The sequence below is a fragment of the Vitis vinifera genome, chromosome 7, assembly GCF_030704535.1.
Source record: "Vitis vinifera cultivar Pinot Noir 40024 chromosome 7, ASM3070453v1".
Taxonomy (NCBI): domain Eukaryota; kingdom Viridiplantae; phylum Streptophyta; class Magnoliopsida; order Vitales; family Vitaceae; genus Vitis; species Vitis vinifera.
The window spans coordinates 4,164,078-4,174,328 of record NC_081811.1 but is presented as its reverse complement, the minus strand read 5'-3'; the positions used below and the strand labels follow the sequence as shown (position 1 = coordinate 4,174,328).

Below are 10,251 nucleotides of genomic sequence, written 5' to 3'. Positions count from 1 at the left end.
AAGAAATTGCTCGAAGGGACACTTGGAACAGAGCAATCCATTCAGACGATGTTAAAACGGCGCTTGATTATTTTTGGTTGAGAATTTGAGATAGACCGGTGATTATTAAGAGGGTGTTCCACATACTGCCAATATAATGCCCAAGTATCGTGTTTGTTGAACCAACTGCTAAATATCACATGGTTTTGATGTTTTCATGCTTGAAAGCTACAGAAAATGGTAACGTGAAACACACTACTATCAGTCATTTTGATTGTGCCAAAGCATGTATCTAAAAGAATTTGTTTCTGTTCTCGTTGATAATCTAATGTTGTGGGATCTCTACATATCAATTTGATATTCTCCATCTAAAAAAAAAAACACAGAAGATAAATCAAACATGAATCATTTTTTTTTCCTTTTTGCTTTTGAACCCAAATGAATAAAGAATCTTCTAACCAATCCTGCCAGCCATCAGCCATGTGCCTCTCCAACTGTACGATGACCCGACGACAGGAAGAAAACATCATATGGCCGACCCCATTAACGAGTCAATGAATTGATCATGCTATCTGTCAAGAGAAACAATCGGGTAGGGAATAAAAGTACCACCAGCAAATGCATGTGCTGAGATGCAACAAGCCTACTGAACCGTTTCAAGGACTCTCGCCCAGTCTGAAGGATGCCTGAGAAATTGAATTGGTCCTGTCCCATGTTGTTAGATACCATTGGGCTGCCCACAATCACACCAGCATGAATGCCACCGGGTGCTACGATGGGCCACCAGACCTTGCGGCGTTGCTCTCTTTTGGTTTTCCTAATGCTGTTCTGCTCCTGACGGATCACACTCCTGACTGATCTCAAGTAGGATTTCATGTCGTGATCTCTCTGAATGGTTCCATCTGAACCATATGCAGAGCTGTCACTTAGGATCTCCAGTGGGTGGGGTGAGTTCAGGAAGACCAATTTTGCTGCCAAGAGCTGCCTCTCTGCATCGTTGGCATCTGAGACAGGACGGCTGAGAAGATATAGACCACTGCCTGAAGGCAGGAGATGATGATGCGGAGAGTGCTTCTCTTCAGGCTGGAGGATCAGAAACTCACCCATGGGAGAATACAAAACCTTCTGTAGTACAAAAATCCACATTGGCAATGTCAGTTTAATTTTTCATATTTTCGGACCCCATATACAAGTCCTTAGAGTAATGGAGATAGTACCTGGTTATTCAGACAAGGATGATTCCGAAAATTCCCATTAACAGCCTTGAGTAGCTCTGCTACATGCCTAGGATAATTGCAAGAGAATGCCCGAGGCACAATGTCTCGGTGCATTGTGACAGCCTGAACATGACTCCTAGGCAGTCCAAGCTCATAAAGCAGATGGTCACCTCCGCACATTATAGATGGTGCCCCAAACGTAATGACTGGAAGCAAGGAAGAAGGTGGCACTACACCCCTTATTAGCAACATGAGATTTACAAGCAGGGACAAGCTTCCCCCTAGAGAATGCCCTGTAAAACGGAATGTGGCACGTTCTCCTCGAGCTTGCAGGTGGGAAAGGACTTCTGGCAACATCTGCTCATAGATCCCTTTTGCTGCCTCATATATACCTCTATGCACAGGCACATCCAGTCCCTATAGCAAAAACATTTACCACATTCCTCTATAAGACAACCTTAGATTTGGATTTTTTACATTCATCTTCATGCTCCGAAACCAACTCAAAACTCACCAAACAGTAGAAACTAGTGAAAGGGAAAATTACCTCAAAACTAATCGGCTCAAACAGTAGATTTGCTTGCCATGATGCTAGTGACTCAGACCCCTGCACATTAAAATATGACACCAAAAGTTTTTGAGTAAAATCAGAGAGGAAAATGCCAAAGATTCACAAAACATGAACAAATCAATCAAATAAATATGAAATGAAGAAAGAGTTTTGGGTTTTCTTCAACCTGAATGACGAAGAATCTTGTTCCAGTCCGGTCATCGTCACATATGAACCACTCACAGGGTGTTGTAAGCACTGAGTTCAAATCATCGGCAACAGCCTGCTTCACTTCCTCCTTTGCAGCAACAACAGCAGTCACAGAATCGGTGGTTGCCATGAAAGAAGCAACCTCTGAATTTATTATACCAACACTGTCATTGCTTCTGTTGCTTCCTTCATCCGAATCTTTACCGATCTCGGCTTTTGAGGATTTGAATGGAAGTATGCTCCTGGTACGAGAATGCAAATAGGAAGCAGCAGAGGCAGCAATCTGATAAGCAGCAGATGCACTTAGCTGATGCCCATCATTCTTCTGCTCCCCCTTCTCCTCCTCTGCCTCTGCCTCCTTTGGATCTGCTTCTGCTTCTTGAACTTCATCTGACCCCTGCTCTTTCTCAGCTTTCGTAGTCATTTCTCTCTTCTCCACTGATGAAGTCACAAATCGCAGCCCATGATTCTTCAAGAGAATTCCTGGCTGAATCAATGGAAAATGAAAATAAATCTCCACTCACATAATTATAAACTCAATATAATGTAGCCTTCACACGATGCAGATTACCAATCCCCAACCGGGAAAAATTTTCAGATAAATTTCTAATAATTGATTCAATTGAAGCATGGAAAACAGAGCATCGACCCCAAATCAAAATGAAAATCACACAAATCAAAAACAAACAGAAAGATTCAGTGAGGGCTATTCCCAAATATAATATTTTTTAGCAATTCTTTGATACACAAAGAAGTCATCAGATTCAAGAACAGAGCCAACGGGCATTTAAATAAAGCTTCATAAACATCACAGACTCCAGGGAAGATTCATCCCAATAGTTTCCTCCAAGAAAGACTCCAGGAAAAATTCACAATTTTGAATTTTCTGACACTATATTATTTATTTATGTAAACACCTTGAAATCCTAAATTTCCGTTTAAGGCAAATATCACAGAGAAACTAATTCAGATTAGAAGATCCTCCAGATGAAAAATCCAAGAACAGAAGTTTAGAATTTCAACCCACGATTCAAACAGAAAAAACCATCCTTTATCGATTGATTTTCACAGAGATGGAAAAGATTTTGATTGGGTTGAAAAAATAAGAAAGAGGGGAAAGTTGTTTTGATTGGGTTACCTTGATTCTGGGTATGGTATAAGCCAAGTTCCCAAGGTACGACATTTGCGCATACAGTTTGGCTTCAGGCAATGACACTCTCCGTAGGAGCCTTGAAAACGAGTCTCTATCGAATTGAACCTCCTTTTTTTCTTCTTCGTCATCGACTCTGCAACCATCACAACACTTCTCTTCCTCTTCCTCGTCATCACCGTCATCTTCATGATCATCATCACATTCGCTTTTCTGATCAACCTCAACACTCGCCTCTTGCTCTCTCCACCGAGACCTCACGTGAAGAATCTTCATAACCCAACTCTCGCTCCGCCCCTCCGACGCCGCTGATCCACTCACCCCCTCCTCAACCGCATCACCGCCCTTCTCCCCGTTGTCCACCAAAACGGCGTCGTCAATGCCAATGGCGTAGTACCCTTTTCCGCCGGGCCACAGAGATTTCAAAGAGTACTTGAAAGAGAACCCCGACGACGTTGTTTTCTGCGCCACCGTGGACCTCCCCACTGCGCTAACCTGAGTTGGATTCGCTCTGACGTCGACGGAGATCGAAGGTGAGATCCCATGAATCCCAGGCAAACACAGACTATCCATTCCTAATTCTTCTTCTTAGATTCGCATATAACTTCCAGGCTCCTATATAGTCTTAGTATTTTTCTCGGGAAAATCAGTTCGAGAAAGATGCAATCATTCAACCCAGAACCTTTAGCTTATAACGTGCACTCACAATCTTTGAATTCCGATTCGTGATCTGTCAATTTTTTCTCATATATAAAGAGAGAGAGAGAGAGAGAGAGAGAGAGGCGTTTGCGAGGGAGAAGGAGTTTAGATCCGTTCCGTGTTGCCGTGTTGGTAACCAAACTTCGGATTTATCCTCCTCTCAAACGGCGTCGTTCTGCCACTGCAGGTGACCAACCATTCAATTTTCCTAACCATTTTTAACCCAAAACAATTCAATCCCCTCTCTCTTCTCCTACTCTCTCTCTAAATCATCTTGTAAAAACAACCTCTAAATTATCTTAATTGTTTATCGAAAAAATTATAGAAAAAAAAAAGTTAAAAACAATGATTTTTTTTTAAAGCATTATTCTGATTTTTGTATTAATTTATTTAAAATTTTATGAACTTTTCAAAAATTAATTATATAAAATAAATAAATAATTAACAAAATTACCTCTATTTAACGACAAAATAATGAATAAAGCTTTGGATTTTTCTTGGAACGACGTCGTTTCGATCTGTATCCTCTGACTCACACGTGGCTGAAATGCCTTGTGTCGGGGTGCTGAAGCTTTTTAAGTAAGAAAGCGCGTGTTTGGCTGGCACATCATGCCACCTCAGTCACTTCGAAAAGGTTTTGGGGATATGTTTAGGTTGCCACGTCAACCTATACAGAGTACATGACGTGTTCCTAACTTTCGGTACGCAATTCTCAGACACTCGCGCCCTTTTGCGTGTACAATTTGAAGACTCACACGCTTTCCTTGCCCGACACCTGTTGTTTCTATGGAAAGCCTGAATTTTGAAATGGGCAAGGAAAGGGTAAAAGGTAAAAAAGTTAAAAGAATGTAACGGCTTACAGCTTGAGGACTTTTCTTAATAGTATGGTAATTTAAAAAAATTATGCTTAAATTATAGTAGTAGAAGAAGTTATTACAAATATATGATAGTTTTTACCACATAGGAGAGAGGAGAGAGGGTGAACTGATAAATTTTTTTAAAACCAAAATCATCTTTCAAACAATGAAGAGACGAGTTCTATGAAAAAAAATATATATATTTTTTTAAAAAAATTCCCCATTTACTCAAGGGAACTCGTCTCTTCAAGAGACGAGTTCCATGAAAAAAAAAAACAGTTGCTCAAGGGAACTCCCATGGAAATTTTTTTTTTTTTAAATTCCCAAATTATATAAAATAAAAAAAAACAAAAACAAAAAACAAGCTCAAGGGAACTCGTATCTTGAAAAAAAAATATTTTTTTTAAAAAAAACATTCTCAAATTATTTTTTTTAAAAAAGAGACGAGTTCCATGAAAATATATATATGTTTTGTTTAAGAAATTCCCAAATTATTAAAAAAAAAAAAAGGCAATTCCTCGAAGGAACTCGTGGAAATATATATATATATTTAAAAAATATATATATCTGTGGACCCCGCATTTCGATTGCTCGATGCGTTTCCCACTCGATGGCGAGCTCGAATTTTAATTTGAAAAATTGATTTATATTGATTATGAAAATGACTTGGAGTCGCCACTTATTTTTGTTTTATTTTTAAAAGGGTAAACAAAATAAGAAAGAAAAACCCTAAGTGTGACTCCTTATTTTGGAAAATGCGGTTTGCGAAAAACCGGATCGGGTTCGGGGGTCAGGTTACTTATCGGGAAGGTACGGTACAGACCGTAGCACCCCTTTAAGTCCCTAAAGTCGGGTCTCTACTAATAAAATGAAGCAATCATGGCAATTGATGAGGGAATCAATGAATACTCAGAATGATCATGCACATGTGAGAATCTAAACATGCGTACAGAAAATGACCCGAGCGGGTGTGGATGCGTACCTGGGCAGTGATCCATAAAGCGCTATCAAGAAGTGAGGTTAGCGCACAATTAAGGAATAATTTCGAGCATGTCATAGAGCAGAATAAAATCGATCATACATGACAATTAAATCAATCAATCAGCCAATCAATCATGAAATCCCATATGTAGGGCCCCCACCAAAGCCCAATCTATCTTGCACGAATTAATCTCACAAATTCCATTATTCTGAAATTATGAAAATTGCATTCGTGCTTATGTAAAACCAAGAAAAACATAAGGTTTGAGAACCGGAGTAGAATTAAAATTGTTCGAGTAAAGACTGGATTTTTTTAAATTTGTTTGAAAATTGGAGTCTCGAAATGCGGGGTCCACAAAATGGCGACTCCACTGGGGATTGTTTAGAGGGTCAAACTTGAACTTAGAATGAAGCAAACGTGGCATTCGATTGGACGATCAGTGGATACCTATTTCTTGATTGCACATTGAGAGTTCCCGAGTTTTCACTTTGGGACATTGACATGTTGATCATATTGGTTGATAATTTTGATTGGGGATTCTGATATAGCAAGTTTCTTCATGCTTCATTGATATATTTGTTTGAGATATTTGACCTGCTGATTATGATGATTGATTCGTATTGATAGAGGATTTTGAGATAGCTATTTTCTCTGTGCTTCATTGCCATATTCATTTAAGATATCGACATGTTGACTGTATTGATTGTCTATCTTATTTTGCTTAGCATAGTGATTTTGATATTTGTCATGATTGTTTGGATCGTCTGGCATGTATGGATTCATTGTTATACATTGTTTGATTTGACATGTCGATTCTTTGGATTATATATTCTCTTGATCATCTTTGAGCATGATGTTTGTATCACTATTCATTTTGACTATCATAGTTTGTGTGTGGACATGAGTGATATATCATGTACTCTGCCTGACTGCATGTCGCATGATTGCCCTTCTTCTGCTTGATTGCATGTCGCTTGTCCATGTGGGTCGCACTTCTATCCTTCTACCTCCAAATCTCTTGGTTTCGGTCATTCCTTTCATCTCGGTTCTCACTATTGCAAGTGTGAGACCTTCTGTGTGCTTGCTCTCTGACCGAGCTAGTGATTAGGAGTAGGGTCTAGCGATGGGCTATATCTATGTTTGGGAGCATTCTGGAGGTGGTCGACATATTGATGCTGATTGGAGTCCGAACTTTGAAGACTTGTATAGCTCAGAGCTAGATTTCAGGATACTTGTGTGGTCAGTGTGTTTCCTTTTAGTTTCATAGGGTTTTCGGATGCACCCACACCGCTCACTGTGCACTTTAGTCGATTACTGAGTGTTGAGAGTTGTGAGAGTTTTCACCATTGGAACCTCTTGGGATGCGAGGTAGTGCATGTGTGGAGGTGATGACCACCTTGCATGGAAGCGTCCCGTCTCTTTGGAGGCGTGCAGAGGGTTGCGTACCGTCGGAGAGTATGATCGCTTCTGCTAGGGATCTTTAAAATCCACCCATATTCATTTAGAGCCACCTTTACCTCGTAGGTTGAGCCGTAGATCCTTCGATTAGGACTCCTTCCTCACACGTGGGTGCATCTAAGAGCCTTCAGAGCCTCTGTAGTCATAGTTTGGATTTGACACTCCCTCTTTTTAGTCTCCAGTTAAGAGTGCTCGGAGATCAGTATGAGTCTGAGTATCGGTTGGATCACCTTTCGTCTTGTCGCCTTGTATTGTGTTTTTCACTTGATGAGTTTAGCATGTTTTCTCCCTAGGGTTTTCGTTCTCATTTCTTGGCTTGACACACCCCTTCACTTGGTTATCACTCACATGATGCTTTGGGATATGTTCATTGATCATCTTTTTACACTGTATGCTTATAACGGGCTCAGTATCTCATCATTTGTTTGATCCTTGGTTCAATTTTCGACTCGATGCTCATATTTTCATTACGGAAAGGTGAAAGGCGCATTTTTCACATCCACACTTTTTTCAGAGAGTTGTCTTGATCACCTTACCATTTTTTCTCTTATGAAGTTCGAGTCGAAATTTGAGTTAAAGATATATGTTTATTGGTGGAGTACCGATCTCGTGATAGTGTGTTTTTCACACCTCTTTTATCTCGGATTATTGATGAAGATTCTTTGGTCACATTTGTAGCCATTTCGCAGTGGATACCTTTGTGACTCTAGAGTTTTCGTTAAACATCCAGATTTATGATTGCCACCTCAGGACCATGTGCTTGCATGTTGTATTGTCGTCTTTTAGAGTTTTATTTCGTGTCCTTCATCCGTTTTGTTTGCATTGTAGGGAGTCAGTTTAGGAGTCGGTTGAGTCTGGAGTCACATTCTTGGAGGAGAGTTCGAGGACGATTGATCAGAGCAGATTCATATCCGAGTTCAGATAGTTCAGTTGAGATGTCAGACGAGCTAGCTTCCACACTTGCTTCCATTCAGGAGTTCATGGCCGGAGTCAGTAGACGCTTGGATCAGTTAGAGAGTTCTCGTCAGGATCCTCATCCGGCTGGCGTGGTCACTGACGAGACGATTCCTCATGCATCTCAGACAGCACAGACTCGTCCACCTGGGGTTTCACTTGGTACTCCATTCCATCTGGTAGATCATTATGAGACCATTCCACCACCTACTGTCACAGTGCCGCCTCCCATGGTTCCTACTATTGAGGATACTCGATTGGCCGAGCAGGAGGCCAAGGTTGAGAGGCTTGAGTCCATGATGAGACAGATCAGATTGCAGGACGGAGGTTTGACTTGGGATGACAGGGATGGCATACCGGCGGCTAGCTTGCCCTTCAAGTTTCACATGCCAGACATTGAGCGTTACAGTGGGATTGGTTGTCCCAAGATCCACTTGAGGCTATACAGCACGGTCATGAGAGCACATGGTATAGATGATGCGCAGTTGGTGGCCCTCTTCTCGATGTCACTTAGTGGGGCAGCTCAGAGGTGGTTTGCTTCAGTTGAGCCTTCGAGACTTCGCACCTGGGAGGACGTGGCTCGTGAGTTCCTGACTCAGTTCGCTTTCAGCGCTGACATTGATGTATCCAGACGAGAGTTGGAGGCCACTAGGCAGAGGTCAGATGAGTCTATTTCTTCCTTTGTCACTCGTTGGAGGGCAAAGGTGGCTGGTATGATAGATCGGCCTAAGGAGCAGGATCAGATTGATATGGTTCTTCGGAACCTACAGCCGAGATTCGCGAGACGTCTTGTGGGCATCCCGTTTCAGGATCTTAGGAGTTTGGTTCATGCTGCTTTCAGTGTAGAGGAGGCTATGGCTCGAGGATTATGGACAGATACTGCTACTTCCCCTGACAGTAAGGGGAAGAGGCCGATTGGATCATCTACCAGATCTGGAGAGGTTGGTGCTATTAGCTATCGGCACCAGAGGCCCGCGCATCACTCAGCTTATAGGTCTCCTACAGTCAGAGCTCTTTTCTCTCTTCCACAGTATCAGTATCAGCTGGATTATGCTCAGGAGCCTTACATTGCTCAGACTAGCATGCAGCCGCGACCACCACATCCGAGAGCCGCTACTCACCCACCGCCTAGACCATATGCACAGAGGCCCCCCGAGACAGTTCACTCCCTTGGGCATGACTTTGACTAGAGCTTTTGAGAAGCTCAGAGACGCTGAAGTGATTGTTCCTTTGGCGCCGAGGCCTTTGCCTCATCCTATTCCTCCTCATTTCCGTTCACATGAGCACTGCTTGTATCATCAGATTCCGGGGCACGATACTGAGCGTTGTTCAGCACTCCATCATGCGATACAGGATTTGATCGATTCAGGGGTGGTTGACTTGGCTAGGCCAAGTGTGACCACCAATCCCCTGCCTGCACATTCTACACATGCAGTTCCTCCTCCTCCTGGTCTTCAGTAGATTGATTTGGATGTTGATGGTATTGATGGTCGCATGGTATTTTGGGACACCTCGGGTTGGGGACTTTGTTTCAGTTGACGTGGGTACATCATTTTGCAGCGATTTAGCTCAGAGCACCTTCCATTTTGATTTTGGTCATCATCAGAGTCGTTCCTGTTCTATCGGGTCCAGTGTTTAGCTCATCAGAGTCGCTTTGTTGAGTCCAGTTTGGTTCAGAGTCATTGTTTTTCTAGTCGTTTGTAGTTCTTTATCGCTTCACACATGATGTACTCATTTGGTTCATTCAGTGACATGATCTTTTATTTTGAGTATGTGTTATTCTCTTTTCTCATGAGTACGTTTTACATATTTTGTGTTGATGTGTGTTATGCTTTCGATATGAGACATATTTTCACTTTGACATCATTGATCACTCTGGCCTGACCTATCATAGAGGATATTGAGCCTTTTGACTTAGGATTAGGAGATCGACCCAGGGAGTTCGAGACTGTGACCCATTTTACCTTCTGTTCGGAGCAGTACCATATCCATATCCATATCCCGACTCTATGGACTTGTCGACCTACCCATTTTGAGCCTGACATGACACCACCCCTTGGTACCGTTATACGACCTTTACCATTCTTATTCGCCTTCGTATATTATAGTACCATTGCCTATTCTTTCCATCATTTCCTTGATCTGACCTGGTAGTGTCCGAGATGGTTTGACCTGAGGTGAGCTCTACACGATGA

At 41.9% G+C, this 10,251-nt stretch overlaps 2 protein-coding genes across 2 annotated transcripts; one reads left to right on the top strand and one right to left on the bottom strand.

The window, feature by feature from the left end:
• Window positions 1-272: 272 nt before the first annotated feature.
• Window positions 273-3,932, bottom strand: LOC100267577 (phospholipase A1 PLIP2, chloroplastic). Its single transcript, XM_002270096.4, has 5 exons — window positions 3,095-3,932; window positions 1,934-2,443; window positions 1,744-1,803; window positions 1,197-1,613; window positions 273-1,104 (listed from the first exon to the last, which is right to left on the bottom strand). Exons 1-5 carry the CDS (start codon window positions 3,677-3,679, stop codon window positions 523-525), a joined length of 2,154 nt encoding a protein of 717 aa, XP_002270132.1. The 5' UTR covers window positions 3,680-3,932; the 3' UTR covers window positions 273-522.
• Window positions 3,933-8,037: 4,105 nt separating this feature from the next.
• On the top strand, window positions 8,038-9,246 carry LOC104879839 (uncharacterized). Its single transcript, XM_010654228.1, has one exon. It carries the CDS (start codon window positions 8,038-8,040, stop codon window positions 9,244-9,246), a length of 1,209 nt encoding a protein of 402 aa, XP_010652530.1.
• Window positions 9,247-10,251: the final 1,005 nt, after the last annotated feature.

What these genes read in the sequence shown, in the direction of transcription:
- LOC104879839 (XM_010654228.1), top strand. Translation starts at nt 8,038, where the DNA reads ATGTCAGACGAGCTAGCTTCCACACTTGCTTCCATTCAGGAGTTCATG.
- LOC100267577 (XM_002270096.4), bottom strand. Translation starts at nt 3,679, where the DNA reads ATGGATAGTCTGTGTTTGCCTGGGATTCATGGGATCTCACCTTCGATC. An exon ending in CAAGATTCTTCGTCATTCAG is followed by an intron (nt 1,804 to 1,933) that starts GTTGAAGAAAAC and finishes TTTAATGTGCAG; the next exon opens with GGGTCTGAGTCACTAGCATC. An exon ending in ATCCTTGTCTGAATAACCAG is followed by an intron (nt 1,105 to 1,196) that starts GTACTATCTCCA and finishes TTTGTACTACAG; the next exon opens with AAGGTTTTGTATTCTCCCAT.